Raw genomic sequence first — 18,746 nt, 5'->3', positions numbered from 1 at the left:
TGTTGGCATCTCTGTTTAATTTCTAATTCCTTGTTTTGATTTTCCCCCCGCTGGATAGTGTTTATTTTTACCAGACCATTTGTATTTCCTTTGATGCCCATGTCCTAAGTGCTTGATGAATTGGATCTTTGCATTAGGCCTAAAATATTAAGAGGAAGCAGAGAGATAACAGAAGGAAGGAGGCAGATGGGGAGCAGGCTGCAAGGGTCTGGTGCAATATAAATCAGGCCTCGAGGAGGTATTTGGTTGTGAATGTGGAGGAAGGGGGTAAAAATCCCACAAATTACATGAGGAAAAGACAAAGAGAGAGAAATTAATCAGTGATAGGCAAAATGGAGCAGTCATTGAAGTAAACTAGGAAACACTTCCTGTGTTCTGTGCTTGACATAGATGAGAGGAGGAATTGGGGTGATGGTTCGGATTTTTAAGGGAAAAACAAAGAACTTATTAAAACTGAGGACATTCCTAGGTCCATCTTCGACAATCTTTCAGTGCCAAAAAGAGATGTCAGAAATGCAGACCAGAACTAGCAGCACTTCTTACCTTCCATGGAAGGTACAAATCAAATGCAAATGGGTGTGTGTGTGTGTGTGTGTGTGTGCGCGCGCATCTGTGTCTGTGTTTGGAGGGAGAGGGTCCATTTCTTCTTTCAGGATCCAATAGGGGTCCATGATCCATAAATGGTTTAAGGGTTACTGGATTAGAGGGTCTGTGTGTCCTGAGAGTAGTCAAGGCTATGACGGAAATGAGATATGACTAGGAGAAAGCCTCTAGAGAGCCAGCCCTGATGGCCTAGTGGTTAACGTTCGGCGTGCTCTGCTTCGGCGGCCCAGGTTCGGTTCCCAGGCTCGGAACCACACCACTCGTCTGTCAGTAGCCATGCTGTGGCAACAGCTCACATAGAAGAACTAAAGGGACCTACAACTAGAATACACAGCTATGTACTGGGGCTTTAGGAAGGGGAAAAAAAAAAAAGAGGAAGATTGGCAACAGATGTTAGCTCAGGGCAAATCTTTCCCAGGAAAAAGAAAAACAAAAAAGAAAGCCCCTAGAGGTTAAAGAGCCTGATGTAAAACCAGTGTGGAATGAAGATGCTGTAAGGGATTAACGTTCCACAGCTCTATGGTGAAGACTGAGTGTCAAGCTTTAAATGTTCAGATAGGAAATTAGGGCCCCACACTGTGGAATCTGTGAGAGCATTTATCTCCACATCAAAGTACGTGAAGTATAAAAAATAAAATCATGGGTTCACATTCCACAAACCTAGTTTTATATTTTTTAAACTAACGTTCTCTAAGAGTGCAGTCTTGCAATAGCATTTTGGATTGATTTTTCTACTCTACCTTGTTCTCAAACTAACCTTTTGTTCTACCTAGGACATTTTCAGTCATCACCCAATAAAAGTCTAGGCTAGTATCCAAAGGCACAGTAAATAATGATATTTCTATTTTTATGAAGGCACTAACACCTATTTGTGTTCCTGCTAGCAAAACTGCTGAGTTCTTGAGCGGACTGGACACAGAGTTGCCCCACAGACGTACCTGTCAAATTGCTCTTCGTGACCCACAGCCTTCAACTTGGGTAAGTGGAATGCCACGCAGAGTGCCGTGTGGCATTTTGAAAGAGGTGTTTGGTAAATGAAGATTAAGGGCATAGAGTGACCTGTACACCATAGAATATTGAAACTAAAGGCAGATGGCCTGATCTGATACTTGGACCTCAACTTGTTCCCAGCTATATAACAGTGCTGGTACTTGTTACCTCATTATGGGCACCTGGACTAAACATCAGCCTCTGAAAAGCCTTTGGTCTCACCCAGTTATCCATCCATCTATCCATCCTTCAGATTTTTAAGTTTACATAAAGTCTACCGAGTCCATACAATTTCTGCCTGGAAGGACCTTAGTCAAGTGAAGGAGAAAACCATAGTTATAAAGCAAAGTGGTGAGTGTAGAGCATATAACAGTTAGAAAGCTGAAGCTTAAAAAATGAGTCTGTAAAGTGAAGAGAGTCATTCCAGGTTTCAGAAGTTAATCAAGACACAGAAGCAAGAATTGAGGTATAATGGCAAGAAAAAGCATGACTTGTATTAGGGAAGAAGAGTTTTGTCTAGCTGCAGTCTAGAGGAGTGAGCTAGAAGGCTGAGAAGCAGGCAGGAGCCATGAGGAGATTTCTCAATAGTGGCAATTTGAGTGGGGTAGTTCATTGTGTGGGCCATCTTGGATACTGTAGGATGATCAGCATTCCTGACCCCTAGGCACAAAGTGCTGGTAGCATTCCCCAGACATTGAGACATCCAGAAATGCCCCACACAGGAAGCTGTGGTGCTCCTGGTAGAACACCACTGTGGAAATTTGCAAGCCACATTGGAGAACTTGAACCTCATTCTGTAAGTACTGAAGGTACTGAAAAGTTTTAAACAGGGACTGTTCAAGGTCAGATTTGTGTTTTAGCTGGATCACACTGGTAACCATGTGAAGGATAGATCTAAAGGAACAGAGAGGCAGAGCCGCTTCTGTATTAGTCTGGGTGAGGAATGATGAAGACTTGAATTAGAGTGGTGAGTAAGAGGATGGAGGTGACAGTATAGGCCAGAGAACTTTAAGGTCAGTGAAATTGGCAGGGCTTGATTATTGACTGGCTAATGGGGACAAGAAAATAAGTGTAATTAAGGATGACTCCAGGAAAGGGTTGTAGTTGAAAGAAAACATGGGTTTAAGTTTTAAAGTCTTAGTTTTTCCAAGGTCTTGGTAGGTAAGTGATAAGATAAGTTGTCAGAGAAATCTGATCATCGTCTCCCATCCTCCTTTTCTCTTTAGTGACCATATTTTAAAAAATCAGGAAGACATTATGAAACTCCTTGGAAAAGGTCATTATGCTCTTACCTACAAATCTTTAAGTGTTCCTTTTTTTTTTTTTTTTTTTTCCTGCTTTTAATGTGGTGTTCCAAAGTCTAAATTTACCAATGTGGACTCCATAAGTCACATCAAATTCATCATCTCTCTCCTGTCATTGCAGGGCTCTGGAGGAAAGAGTTGAGAAGCTGTAGGTAGTAGAGCTAAATACTGTGTAGGGCACAGTCCTTGACCTCTGTCCAGATACCCCGTGGCCATGAGGAAGGGGAGGGAAAACAGGAGTTGGATAGCTTTACCAACTGGGTGTTTGGCTGCAGGATGGCCTTGATTTCTGTTTGAGGGCTTCCTGAATCCTGTGGTTTGAAACACCTGGCAGAACTGTGTGTGCTTGCTCTATTGATTTTGGCTCATTTCTTCAATTTAACAGTTTAAAATTCATCTTGAATTTTAATATTGTCATCCAAAGCATTAGTAATGTCTCCCAGAGCTGCATTTTCTGTGGATTGATTAGTGCATTAGTCACACGATCCTCAGAGTTATTAATAGAAGACACAGAGCAGGATTGGACCCAGGATGGTTCCCTCTGTACTACATTCAATAGCTGTCCCCATTTTGACACCAAACTATTAATAATTTGTTGGTGTTCAATATATTTAACTGACTTTTTACCCATATTATACTCTTCTCATTCTGTCTAATCCATATGCATAGAATTCTTCTGAGAACGCTTTGCAGAACCATTTCTAATGCTTTAGGAAAATCAAATATGTACGTACATTGAGCTTTTGTGAAGTTAAGACACCTGCGGTTTGCCTTAACCATGGTCAATGTGCAGAATGTGAACACTGTGTGATACTTATCCATATGGGGTGTGATGAGTTGTTTTTTTTAAGAAATTTTAATTTTACTGCAAAATGCAACTTGCCTGAGAAAACGGTTCTTCTTACATTTATTTAAATGTGGGTCTGTCATGGGCAGATGGGAATTTAATAAACACTGTATGATTTTGCCAATGAAAAAGACTAGAAGAAAATTCCTTTAGGTGTTACACAAGAAAACTTCAGACCAAAATAACTTACAGTGTTCACTTACGCATGGGTTGATATAGTTCTCTATACTGTGTGTGTGTGTGTGTGTGTGTGTGTGTGTGTGTGTGTGTGTGTGTGTGTGTGTGTGTGTGTGTAGGCAGAAGTACCAGCATCATCATACCTTCCTCAGTCATTTTCATTGAATATTTGCACACTAAGTGGTTTCCAGTCTCTGGTTTCTGCCCCATGCCTCTTCCTCTTCTACAAAGAATAATAATTTTTAAAAATCTCATCCTATTGTTCCACTACCCTGTGGATCCCTATATCTTTTTTTTTTGGTGAGAAAGATTAGCCCTGAGCTAACGTCTGTTGCCAATCCTCCTCTTTTTGCTGAGAAAGATTAGCCCTGAGCTAATACCCATGCCCATCTTCCTCTACTTTATATGGGATGCTGCCACAGCATGGCTTGACAAGCAGTGCCTAGGTCTGTGTCTGGGATCTGAACCTGTGAACCCTGGGCCGCCAAAGCAGAGCATGCAAACTTAACTACTATGCCACCGGACTGACCCCTGGCTCCCTGTATCTTCAAGGATAAACTCAAAATGCCTTCACTTAAGCATAGATCGTTTCTACTCTCTGCTTACCCCCCCACCCCCCAGTTCACCTCTCTACAGTCCTAGAGTCCGGGTCTTTGCTGCTCAAATTATGGTCCATGGATCAGCAGTACGAGCATCACCTGGGAGCTTATAGTAATGTAGACAAATCTCAGGCCCCACTTCAGACTGAGTCAGGACCTGCATTTTCACACGGTCCCTGGGTGATTTGTGTGCACATTAGTGTTTGAGGAGCGCTGCCCTGCAGCTCATGCCTTTCTGGCCATATCCTCTCACTTCCGCTGCTCTGAACACTTAGTGCAGTTTGGTTATTTTAATTTTATCCATGTGTCACATGTTCTTTAAAAAGTGAACACTTAAAGACATATGTCCCTTGCACCCCTTCAGTTCAACCTCTACTCCAATACTTTAAACTCCTTGTATTAATTTCCCATTGCTTATGAAATAAATAAGTCCTGGGGATGTAATGTACAGCATGGTGACTATCGTTAATAATACTGTATTGCATATTTGAAAGTTGCTAAGAGACTAGATCTTAAAAGTTCTCATCACAAGAAAAAAAATTTTTGTATCTATATATGGTGATGGATGTTAATAGACTTATTATGGCGATCATTTTGCAGTATATAAAAATATCAAATCATTGCATTGTACATCTGAAACTAATATAATGTTGTATATCAGTTATACCTTGATAAAAAAAATTTCCCATTGTTGCTGTCACAAATTACTGCAAACTCAGCGTCTTAAAACAATACAAATTTATCCTCTTACAGTTTTGGAGGTCAGAACTCAGAAATGAGTATAAAGGGGCTAAAATTGGGTGTCAGCAGGGCTGGAGGCTCTAGGTGGGAGTCTGTTCCTTGCCTCTGCCAGCTGCTCTTGGCTGCCAGCATTCTTTGGCATGTGGCTGCATCACTCTAATCTCTACCAGCTCCCGACTCTTTGACTTTGCCTTCCTCTTATAAGGACGCTTGTGATTACATTGGACCCACCTGGGTCATTCAGATTATCTTTCCATCTCAAGATCCTTAATATCTGCAAAGTCCCTTTTGCCATATTTACAGCTTTCAGGGATTAGGACAAGGACATCTTCGGTAGGCCAGTGTTCAGCCCACCACACTCCCCTAGCTGTTTCTTTTGTGATTTGGCTCTCCACATCTGGTAATGTGTATATTGCTATCTCTTGATTAATCAGTTTTAGATCTTATTAATTTCTTCTCCCCATTCTCCTAATATAATTATTCAGTATTTCAGGCTTTCCCTTAATATGACTATGTAAATGTTTTCTTATTGCCAAGCCAGTTGGTATACTCTATATTTTCTTTCTTTTTCAATTTTAAAAAATTTTTATTTTATTTTTGCATTTTCTTAGTTTTCTTTGAGCATTTGACTGCCTTCCTTCAGGTTTTGTGACTGTTCTACAAAATTCCTCTTGATGCAAATTTCCACACCATTTTCCATCTTGTACCTGTCAGATAACTTGTCAATTCCTTGTTTCTTTCCTTCCTGGAAATGGCCCTCCTATATCCCTCTTACCTCCTGCCTTGACCTGGTCTGATTGTTCTTTAGGCCTCCTACACAGCTGTTGTCCTGGGACTTTCCTTTCGGAGAAAGGTTCTCAACCTCGTCTGCACATTGGAATCAGCTGGGGGGCTTTAAAATTCACTGCTGTCTGGGTCTCACCCCTGGAGATCTGGCTGTATTGTGGCCTGGGCTTCAGGGTTTTTAAAGCTCCCCAGGTAATTCTAGTGTGCAGCCGAGGATGAGAACGACTGCTTTAAAGTCATCTGGGGAATTGCTTTGATTGCTTTCCTGTATTGGGTCCCCTGATTTCTGGGTCTCATTTCTTTTTGCTTTATTTAGTAGCTCTCAAGAGAAGATGCGTGTCAAGTCCTTGCATATCTGAAACTATCTTTATTCAGCCCTCATTCTTAACTTGCAATTTTCTGTTAAGTGTTCTAAATTGCAAATAATTTTCCTCCAGAATTTTGAAGGCATTGCACTTCTAACTTTGAGTATTGGTTTGAAGACATCTGAATTTCAGTCCTTTTATGAGGGCTTTTCCCTGGAGCTATTTTAATATCTTCTCTTTTTTTTCTGGTATTCTGTAATTTCATAATGATGTGTCTTAGCCTAAGGGTCATTGTTATTCATTTTCAGTCTGGAACCTCATCTCTAGTTCTAGGTGATTTTCTTGTGTTATTTCTTTGATTTATTTCCCTTCATTTTCTCTATGGAATTCTTATTATTCAGATCCTAGGCCTTCTAGATTTATCTTCTAATATTTTAGTAAAAAATATTTTTCTCCTCTAATTTATCTTTGACTACTTTTTTTTCCTACTTCCTGGCATATTGAATTAGAAGAAACCCCAGTCCCTTCCTTCCTTCCTGTCTGTCTCCTTTACTTTCATACTACTACCACACTCACAGCACGTCTGACACCAGATAAGTGGGTTTTTTCCCCACCTGAAGAAATTCTGCAACATCAGCTGGGTGTCCTACAATTGAACTCAATTCTGACACTATCTACCTGGAGGTAGTGTCAGTTCCCACAGGTTAAGGGCTCAGTCCCATGAGACTGCCTCCCACTTCAGATGCCAGTTGCAAGGAGTATGTCCCCAGATTACCCACAAGTTCTGTCTGACATGGCTACAAATTGGAGGTTCTCTGACCCCCTCCTTGGGTTTGATTAATTTGCTAGAGTGGCTCACAGAACTCAGGGGAACACTTACATTTGCCAGTTTATTAAAGGATATGATAAAGGATACGGATGAACAGCCAGATGAAAGGAATACATAGGGCAAGGTCTGGAAGGGTCCTGAGCTCAGGAGCTTCTGTCCCCATGGAGTAGGGGTTCAGCCACTCTCCCAGTATATAGATGTGTTCACTTACCTGGAAGTTCCCCGAACCCCTGTACTTTTGGGATTTTTATAGAGGCTTCCTCGCGTAGGCATGATCAATTATTAACTCAATTTTCAGCTCCTCTCCCCTCTCTGGAGGATGGAGGAAGGGCTGGGACTGAAAATTCCAAACTTCTAATCATGGTTTGGTCTTTTTGGTGACCAGCCCCCATCCAGGAGCCCACCCAGAGTCACCTCATTAGAACAAAAGGTGCTCCTGGTGCTCTTATCACTTAGGAATTTACAAGGGTTTCAGGAGCTCCATGTCAGGAACTGGGGGCAGATATATATATATCTACATATACATATGTGTGTATATATGTATATGTACACACACATATATACGTACATATATATACACACACACATACATACGTATACACACATATATAATTTTTTTTTCTATTATTTCACATATTTTCTTGACTTTAGCTTCAAAACATTTTACTGGTTTGTCTTTCTGTGGGGGAAAGGGAGATATTTTTAATTTCTAAGACCTCCTTTATTCTCTGTTGCTTTTTAAAAATAGCAACCTGTTCTTCTTTCATGGATAAAATATCACCTTCACCTCTCAGAGGAAACAGTGCAGGCAGCAGAAGAAAACTTCAAAGAGGGGACCCTGAGGCCCACTGCTCAGTATGCAGGATTTTACACAATCTTTTCATTCTCAACCTGGGATTTGACCACTGCTGCCTTCTGTGCTAGGCGTGCCTGGTTTAGTTTATCCTGAGAATACACTTTTGGTTTCCTGTCAGAGTTGGAAGATTAGCACCTGAATTTTCAGGGTGGGAGCGGGCATAGACACCTTCCTGTCACCCATCTGTCTTCCCCAATAGCTAGTGCATCCATTTCCTGGGCCCTCGTGTTGCTCTGTGGAGAAAATTGGCTCCTTGTAGGTGTCCTCTCTTTGCTTACCAGAAAATCTTTAGGTTTGTTCTTTTCCTCTCTTACTCACTTACCATTTCCTCATCTACTTTGTCTTCATAGATTTTCATCTGAGAATATAGATTTCTCTTAGTTTTTGAAGGTAGTTTGTGTTTGTTTCATTTTCTCCTCTGTTTAGCATGATTTTTGAGAGAAGAATGGAGCAGAAACATCTTTACTCCACCATCCTGAAATGGGAACTTAATGCTTGTCGTGGGTTGAGTTGTGTCCCCCCAAAATTCATATGTTGACGTCCTAACCTCCCGTACTTCAGAATACAACCGTATTTGGAGATAAGGTCTTTATAGTCAATAATCAAGCTAAAATGAGATCATTAGAATGGGCTCTAATCCAATAGGAAAGGTGTCCTTGTAAAAAGGGGACATTAGGACATAGAGACACATACAGGGAAGATGATGTGAATTGACATAGGGAGAAGTCAGCCATCTACAAGCCAGGGAGAGAAGCTTAGATCCTTCCCTCACAGGCCTCAGAAGGATGCAGCCTTGCAGACACCTTGATTTTGGACTTCTGGCCTCCAGAACTGTGAGATGATAAATGTCTGTTGTTTAAACCACCCAGTCTGTGGTACTTTGTCATGGCAGCCCCAGCAAAGTAATACAATGCTGGTTTTCATTTGTTCACACAATGCCTTTCCCCCTAGTTAGTCTGATTCCTACTCACTCTTTAAAACACAAGCTAATGTCACCCACTTTGAGAAGGTGTCCTTGATCCAGTTTAATTAAATGTCCTTCTTTTGAGCTTCTCCTATCACAATACCTATCATTCGGTACTATAATCGTTAATCTTCTTCTCTGACTTCCACGCTAGGCTATAAGCACTTGAGATCTGGGATCATGTCTTACCACAGTGCTTGCGCATAGGAGGCTTAAATATTGTTCATTGAATGAATATATAGTAAGCGTAGCTTTTGGGGGAGGATAAGTAAAAATGTGTATTTTAGTTGAATAACAAATTTAGCACTAATAGTATATTAAATTAGTACTTAACAATAGAAAAATTATGTGAATACAATGATTTATAAATTTCAGGGATTTAGAACTGAGAAAAGTAGTGATCAGAAGGTTTTCTCCCCCTATTTTTTTTTTTTAAAGATTTTTTTTTTTATTTATTCATTTTTTTCCCCCCAAAGCCCCAGTAGATAGTTGTATGTCATAGGTTCACATCCTTCTAGTTGCTGTACGTGGGTCCCGGCCTCGCGTTGGACGGAGAAGTGGTGCCTTGGGGCGTGCCCGGGATCCGAACCCGGGCCGCCAGCATCAGAGCGCGCGCACTTAACCGCTAAGCCACGGAGCCGGCCCCCCCTATTATTTTTGAACAGAAACTTCCTGTCCTGCCCAGGGATCACAGCTGGGTAAGCAAGCACTGGTATTGCAAGTAACTTGGAACTCTTCATAGTTAAGATGCCATATGACTTCCCAGTTTCTGTGGCCTTTTAAATTTTGTGTGTCTAATAATCATTTTTTTTTCTGAGTCAAAAACTAGGATCCATATTCTGATTTAAGAAAAACAAAGTGGTTAAGTTTAAAAGGAAGGTATACAAATAGAATTTAGACTCATTGCTCAAGTCATCACGTCTGCTTTGACTAAATATTCTACTCCTCCTTTTAATCTCTTGAATAGAGGATGGGGCCCCTGTCATCCTTCCCTTCTTTCAGGTCTTATGTGGAATATTCATGATGAAGACTAGCCTTCTCTAATATAAAAAGAAGGGGTCACTGGAGAACCACTGCCCACCTTCTGTGTCTTATCACAGTCCCCTCGTGTTTAGGATATAGATAAGAGAAAGTCATTGGATGAGTTGCCTGTCTAATGTAGCAGGATTTCAATATACAAAGGCTTTCTGAACACATCTGGAGCTCCACTTTTCTAATTAGTAGTGTTATAGATGATACAATTCCGAAAGCCTCTCTCCCTCTCTGACAAGTGCTGCTTGTTATTTGATGGAATATGGGTTTTATAGTGACAGAAATGGGGGAATGAATTAAGAAGTGCTTGAGAAAAATTATAGCAGGGGAAAAGCGGGGGCCAACCTACATAAGCTTTATAGATTATTAGTCCAAAGAACTAGGCCTGAAATATGTAGCCTACTGCCATGGTGCTGCTGGTAGTTTTATGGGAACAATGGAATTTCCTGCACATTAGCTTATCAGGCTGGCCTCTCTGCCTTACAGAGGCTGGGCTACAAATCAGGGTGAGGGAGAGAAACTGTATGACAAATGAACAGATAGAAAACTTGAAATCTCGTAAATTCTGGAATACGTGGTCACTCTGCCGGTGTGTTGGACTCTTACATGGTGGGTCAGTGGGACTGAAGGACATCCTGTTGGGTGTGCTGCCTCTCCTAGGGCTTCCCCCTTGAGGTCCTAATTCGGCCGGAAATGATGATACCTGTGCTCCTGAACAGGCTTTGTTTTCCCTCTCAGAAACAGAAACAAGCTTCAGGTACAGATTAGGTGCAAAGACTTAGAAAGAAATGCATCTCTGGAATTATATGTTATCCATCACCGGTTGACAGGCTATTTAATAGGATACCATTAATGAACAGTGGACATGTCAATGCTTCTAAAGTCAGTCTTTACTTGTCTCTGATATTGACTAATTAGTTGGAATATTCTTGAAAAATATATTTAACTTTCCTCTATTTCAGATCTTTCTCACTAGAAAGAATAAACCTGTTGATTATCTCTGAAGGGATATTTTTAAAGTTTAATTAAACAAACATTTAGATCATCCTTTAAAATGTGCTGGATGATTGTGCTTATACTAGTCTTCTTATATATCCCAAGGGACATCTTCAGACATATGCATAAATCACTCAATAAGCAAGTGTGTGTGGAGAGCTTACTGAATGCTTAGTACCGAGGTTGAGTTATTAGAACCAGTCCCATGGTAGGCATACACTATATTGTGGTGATGCTTTTTCCTATGACTTTTTTTCCTATACCTTTACAGGCCAGAAGCCGGGCTTATAAGGAGTCTCTAAAGGAAGAAGAAAATAAAAAGTTCCAAAAGATGAAGGAGGAACAACATCAGAAGGTATTCACAAGACCCTATTAGTCATTGCGATTTATTTGCTTGTGGTACTAGATAATTTTGAAGGGTTTCTGAATAGAAATATTTATGTACATGAAAATCCTGAAAAAATAGCACAAGCGTTAAAGATAAAAGGTGAGATGTGGGTGTGTTTTAAGAATATGGCGGGGTGGTGGCTCCTTCTGGTCAAAACTCACATGGTACGTAGCCTTATAGGGGTCTATAGTGGGTCTGCCATAGTTGGTGCCAGCAGTTCATGGAGAAGGTGATAGAACACTTGAGAACTTCTGAATTACAAAATAAAACATAACCAATCACTGCCACTTTTAAACCAAAGATATAAAACAAAGTTATGAAACTGGCTTAAATATTCACCTAAAAATAGACATATAATGAAATATAAAAATACACTACAGATTGATACAAATATGTGAGGCATTTCAAATGTTTTAAGCAACAGAAATCAGTGAAATGAATACAGAGCCTCCTAAAGTGCTGATGGGGTAGTCCTTATTAGAATATGAAATTTCTGGTATGGTGACTGAAAACATTCAGTGTTGTGACTTGATGGTCATTCTTGCCTGTGACACATAGGCTCAAATTGGGCCAGAAACTCCTCAGCCTGGGATGAGAATGATGCAGATCAGTGATTAGCTCCAAGGTGCCACTTCATTCCAGAGCCTTTAAAAAAGCAAAATAAATGATCCAGCTAGTTGGAGGCCATTATCTGCCTCATCATTCTTATTTTCCAACTTTTCTTCTCGCCATATTGGTGGTTACAACCTGTCATCTCTTATCTCTCAAATCTATTTTTTCAATTATACAATTAACTTGAATTCCGAGTCCCATTTTGATTTCCTTGATTTTGTTTAGTTTGTTTTTTTTTCCGTCTATCTTTGCTGCACAAAGTAATTTATTATAGCAATTTTGTGTGAAAATCACATTGTGAAATGGACTATATGTACTAATTGTTGTTGCTATAATTTGACGTTTTGAGTGCTCCCTCGTCCTAGCAGTGGTCAACCCCTTGCTCATTCCTAGTTTCACCCAGCGTATGGTATAAATGACTGTGTCACTCAACTGTTTTGTACATAGTAGGTAGTAATTAAATCATTGAAAGAAATAATGTAAGTTGTAAATTTAGTTAAGCTATTACATAAGCAATGAAGAAATCATGAAACATTTTTAACCAGTGGAGTTTTTTTTAAAAAAACAAATATCCTTTTCTTTTGACAAAGGCTTCATGAGATTGAAATCCACAATTAAGTAAGAAATTTTGTAGTAAGATCCCAGTAATTAGCAAGTAGAAGCTAAATCTGGTGTACACTCTGTTGTATTTTCAATAATGTCCATCAAATGACATGAAAGTGATAATCTGTTTCTGTGATCTTGTAACTTAATACCAAGTCCTGAGGTATTTAGATACAGAGGAGAATGTGTAAGTCAGCGTAGATATGATTTATTTTAAAATAACTTCCAGTGAATTTTAAATAGTGTTTTATAAAGTTTGGTGTATATATTTGGAATGTGAAAACCATTAAAAGTAGAACATTTCACAAAGAGAATGCTCAACGATTAAAAAATCAGATCTGGGATTTAATTTTCAGGTTGAGCAGTTATTTTAAACAGTGAAACTTAAGCTTTTTATTTCTTAATCTTGTTTTTCTTCTGGAGTGAGACAAGTGTTGATACATACATATTTTCTGGTTATTGATTGAACATATTTTTATTATATAATCTTTTGCATAAATTATTTCCCTTTACTTACTGTAGCTTTCAGTAAAATGAATAACTTTAGCGTACAGATAATTCCGTGCTTAGGGATTTCAATAACAGTAGAATACATAAGAAAACTTACCATGTATTCTACCTTGTTTTTGCTTCTCTTCCTTTTTGTTCAATCTCTTGTTGGAAAATGTCCACTGAAGGCTGTCCCTAATTGGTAGAGTCTGTCATTCCTTATCACTTCAAAGATTTAGTTTAAGAAAACAAGAAGGATCATGTTTATGGTAAGAAGATACAGAAAAAAATACATTTATATCATTGCATCTGTTTATGTGTTTGTTCATTCTATTCATTCAACAAATATGTTGAATACCTACCGTGGAGTAATTCATAAGTAGATCATCTAGGTTAAATTGAGGTGACAGCACATTTGTTTTGCTCCGTGTGTCTCTGACTTCCACATTCATCCATTATTCTGGTCTCTGGGGACAGTAGGTTCTTTCTAAGGTTAACCTCGCAATATTTTATGTTTGATTCAGTTCTCTTTTCTTCAAAAAATTTATTTATAATTCCCTTTTTCCCCTATACCTGCAATATGTTCTTTTCCATTAACTACTTCTTTTGTCAACAAATATGCTCTCTCTCACTCTTTTGCCATTTTAAAATAAACCAAATAACCCCTTCCTTGATTCTGCTATCTGAGATATCACCTTTTCTGCTTCTAGCGAATTACCTTTGTCTTTTTTTTTTAATCTTACTGTAATTACATCTTTATTACCCACTTCATCCTAATTCTTTATGTTCTAGTTTATATTCACAAATGCTGTTAATGAAACTGCTCTCTCAAGGTAAAATCCCTTCTGAACATTCAATTCAGGGATCTTTTTGCAATCCCTGTCTCCTTGTAACTATGTAACATTAACACCACTTTAAAGCTTTCCTTTTATGGCTTTTTCTTTTTTTTTTTTTTTTTTACTGTATTATTTTGGTTGATCTATCTCAGAGTAATCTATCCCAGTATTCCTTCATTCATTCACTCATTCGTTCATCCATTCATTCATTCTATCAACAAACATATACTGAGTTCCTGTTACATGCTGAGCCTTGTGGGAGATGATAGAGCTTCAATTAAGAACAGGATAGACAGGACCCCTGCCCATCTGAAGTTTACTTTTTAATGGAGGAGATAGACAATTAAAAGGAGACAAAGAAATAAAGCATTGCACTTTTTGTTTTACAGTGATTAATCACTATGTAGTAATTAATGCTGCAAAAGAAATAAATTGTGTGTTGTGATAACTTCAGAATGTTGTATCCAGTATTGTTGATTGCCTACTTCTCTCTTAAAACCCTATTTTTTAGTTCAGGTGTCCATCCTAATTAGCATGGCCTGTGTTTCAGAGAAGGCAGACACACACCCCAGTCCCAGCGATCCAATGCCAAATGGTCTAACTCTTCATGGGAGTTCCATTTTCCTTGACGTGATTGGTTCAACCATGGACACAGGAAGTAGTTCCAACCAAAGGGACTTAGGGGAAGCCTGCCTGTCAGTACAGATTTTTATCAATATGACGAATACGACTCTTCTTATTTAATGATGTTTCAGCTTGATTTCTTTTTTTTTTTTTAATTTTTATTTATTTTTTCCCTCAAAGCCCCAGTAGATAGTTGTATGTCATAGCTGCACATCCTTCTAGTTGCTGTATGGGGGACGCGGCCTCAGCATGGCTGGAGAAGCGGTGCGTCGGTGCGAGCCCGGGATCCAAACCCTGGGCTGCCAGCAGCGGAGCGCACGCACTTAACCGCTAAGCCACGGGGCCGGCCCTCAGCTTGATTTCTTATCTATTTTGTCTGATTCTAATATTTTCTCTACCAGCTTTTTTGTTAGAGTTTATGTGGCAATTTCTTTTTCCATCACCTAATTTTAACCTCTCTATGTCGCTTGGCTTAAATTAGGTTTCTAGTAACAAAAATGACTGATTTTTCTTTTACCCAGTTTCATAGTCTCTTTTAATGGGTAAATTTAATATATTCTCACGTACTGTGATTACTAGTATATTTGCACATATTCTTGTTACATAATTTACTTTTTAACTATGTTTTCTATTCTTTATTTTCTTGCCTCTTTGAATTTTCTCTGTTCCATTTATTTACTTTTCTTCTCTTCTCCCCTTCCTGTCATAAGATATTTCAGCATTTTTGTTTTTAATCTTGTTTGGCCTTTGGTTGGCCCATTTGATCTCAAAATATGTGTCTCACTTCAGTTTAGGGAAATTTCTATTTTCCTTTTATATTTCTTCCCCTATATTGTCTCTTCTCTTCATTTCTGGGATGTGTATCAAATAGATTTTGGAAATTTGACATCTGTTCTCTATATCTCTTGTTTTTCTTATACTTCTTCTCTCTTTGGCCTTTTTCATTACACCTTGGGAGAAACCTTTAGCTAGATAATCCTGCTCGCTAAATTATTTCATAAGTTTCCGTTCTGTTTATTTGGCACATGTATTGAATTTGTTTAATTACCAAAATTGCTGACTGACTTTTTCATAGCAATATTCTATTTTATAAGTGATGTATTCTTTCTGATCTCTTCGCTGATGGTAATTATACAAACATTAAGGTTTTCTATTTACTGTTTTAACAGTATTTTTTTCTTTCCATATTAAGTTTTATCTCCCATGGTTTTCTTTCTCGAATGTTTGGTGATTCTTGGTTATTTTCTCATGTTTCTTTGGGCATGCTACCAAGTGAGGTATGCAGGAGCTTTTCTTCTGGGTGTGGGTAGCCTCTTGTTCTCCTATAGTCAGTAGGTACCTGGGACACTGTCCTGTTTCTTTGAGCCCAAACACCCCTCCTCCATATACTATTTACCCAGTGGGCCATGTCAATGCCTAGGCTGCCTATTGTGTAATATAAGTGGGGGAGGGGAAAGAGCCCACTGCCAGGCTGCTCTCAGTGCAGTTCTCCAGCTCATCATCTTCAAGACCACCCTAGTATTCCCTCTTGAAGCTCCTTCAGAAGCATTGCTAACTCTGCTCCAGTTTATCCTGCACATTTGTTTCTCTGTATAATTTATTCTATCTCCTTTCTACCTTTCAGGAATTTTAAAAAATTTCTGATAGGGTGAGTGCACTTACTGACTTTGCGCGGTTATCGATTTTATATAGTCATTTAGAAAGTAAAAACAAACCAAAAAATAAGAAAATACTTAAATTACTGGGTGACAGAAAATTATTATAGAATACATAAAAAATTATGGTGAAGGCACTTTTTAGGGAATGCATGCAAAGCTGTACTCTGAGACGTTATACTCAGAGAAAGAAAAATCATAACTTTTAAATCCAATCAGTACTAAAAAAAGAAATAAACATTCAATCCAAGAATTTGGAGCAAGAACAATAAATGATACTGAAGGAAGTAATTAAGATAAGAACAGAAATTAATAATAAAACTTCAATAAACAGCTGTTATAAAAATCCAACAGGTTGTTCTTTGATAAGGTCAACAAAATGAACAAATTTCTGATAAGTCTTATCAAGAAGAGATTAGTAAAAACATAAATATACAACATTAGAAATGAGGGGCTAGAACCATAGATTTAGAAAAGATTAAGTTTATATTACTATAGATAATACTATGCTAATAAATCGAATATGTGGATTAAGTGAATGATTTTATAGGAAAATGTAAAACTCTAAAGTGACTCAAAGAATTAAAATACATAAAGACAAATGAAAATGCAAGTGATTTCTTTTTTTTTTTAATTTTATTTATTTATTTCCCCAAAGCCCCAGTAGATAGTCATATGTCATAGTTGCACATCCTTCTAGTTGCTGTATGTGGGACACGGCCTCAGCATGGCCGGAGAAGCAGTGCATTGGTGCGCGCCTGGGATCTGAACCCAGGCTGCCAGCAGCAGAGCGCGCGCACTTAACCGCTAAGCCGTGGGGCCGGCCCTGCAAGTGATTTCTAAAGTGATTTCTGAGAGTTACTTTCCCCAACAAGCTAAACTTGGATCATTTTTTAGGCAAAATCATTCGAATTTTCAAGAAACAGATTTCTTTCCTATGCTTTACAAATTGTTTCAGAGCAAAGAAAAAGATGAAATAATTTAAAACTAATGTTCTTTAACTGTTATCCCCATGATGTCACAACCTGATAAAGGGAGTGTGTGCATGCACACACACACACACATACACACAGAAACTTAAAGAGATTAACATCTGAAGGAAAATTCTAGTTAATGGGATTTTTCTCTCAATAATTTACTGAGGCAAAGTAAGGTTTATGTTAGGAATGTAAAGATGACTAGTTATATATTATAGCTTTTTATATCTTATCACTGCAATAGGATAGATAGGTCATGAAAAAAAGCATTTGACCACTTCTTTATCTGCAGAAAAAGGCATTAATAAATTTTAACCTCTACTACTATTAATTTAAAAAAGAAACTAGAGTGAACTAGAAATAAAAAAATTTTCATAACATACGTATAGTCTTACAAACCAATAACTAACATTATACTGAGTGGTGTAACATTAGAACAGTGAACAACATAAGGATGTCGGCAACCCTTACCACTAACAGGTATTGTTCTGGAAATTCTAACCTAATGCTTCTCAAAGTGATTTGATGGAAATTGCCCCTCAGAGTTTTTTTTAACTAAAAACTCTTAATATAGCATGGAACAAGGTTCGGGAATTGTTTTAGCCAACTTGGTAAGACGAAAATAAAAATAAAAAAGGAGCTTTTCTAGTTATTGGAAATAAGTTATTATTTATGGATGAGAACAATTTGCCTGTATAACCCAACAGAATCAACTGAAAAATGATTAGAACAGATGGAGTTAAATAAGAGAGAGTTGGTTATAAAATATATATGAGAATCAACAACTTTCTCAAATATCAGCAAAAATTAATTAAAAAATGTAATGGGATAAAAAGATCTTATCAAGCAACTCTGTAAAAAAAAAAAAAAAAAAAAAAGCTCAATCCCTAAAAAAAAAACAAAACAACCCCAAAACTTTCCTGTGATCCATGTGTCAATTTGAATAAAGCAGAGATGGATGATGCTCCTGAGTGGTAAAATTCAATATTGTAATAACTACAGTTCTATCCAAGTTAATTTGTGAGGTTAGTGCAATCCCAATAAAAATTTCAGTGGAATTTGAGGTAGTTTGAAAAACTCTTTCTACATTTCAACTGGGAGAATAATCACAAGATTAAATAAGAAGCTTTACAAAAATATGGATAATTTGTATGTTATTAAAAAATCCTTCCAACTCCCTTGTCCTGCTGCTGATGGGAGGTGAACTGAAGGGCTCTTTGACAATATCAAATTCTAAAGAGTTTCCCAAATGTGAAAATATTAGATCTAAAAGGTATACATCTATTCTGAGGAAATAATCAGAGATGCACACAAGATATATGTACAAGGTTTTTTTTTTTTTAAATGATATTAATGGAAAGTTTGAAACAGTTTGTTCAGTGATAGAGGATTTGAAGATTTTGAAGTCTGGCATATCATACATCGATTACTACTATGTTTTAATGACATAGGAATATGTTTACCTGTATGAAAAATAATAAAGATTATAAAATAGGATGTGGGTGAGTTTTGAAACCTACCCTCCTCTTCTTC

At 38.0% G+C, this 18,746-nt stretch overlaps 1 protein-coding gene across 1 annotated transcript in view; it reads left to right on the top strand.

Moving 5' to 3' along the window:
• EPSTI1 (epithelial stromal interaction 1) overlaps positions 1-18,746 on the top strand; it is a 94,287-nt gene that overhangs the window by 56,521 nt on the left and 19,020 nt on the right. Inside the window, 2 exon segments of the mRNA XM_087436026.1 lie at positions 1,488-1,581; positions 11,301-11,384. Coding sequence (XP_087292152.1) covers positions 1,488-1,581; positions 11,301-11,384 — 178 coding nt within the window.

Source organism: Ceratotherium simum, chromosome 10 (genome assembly GCF_057802395.1).
Source record: "Ceratotherium simum simum isolate JZ-2026a chromosome 10, ASM5780239v1, whole genome shotgun sequence".
NCBI lineage: Eukaryota > Metazoa > Chordata > Mammalia > Perissodactyla > Rhinocerotidae > Ceratotherium > Ceratotherium simum.
Note: the sequence above shows the minus strand (reverse complement) of the source record. Positions and strands in the feature narration are given on the sequence as shown.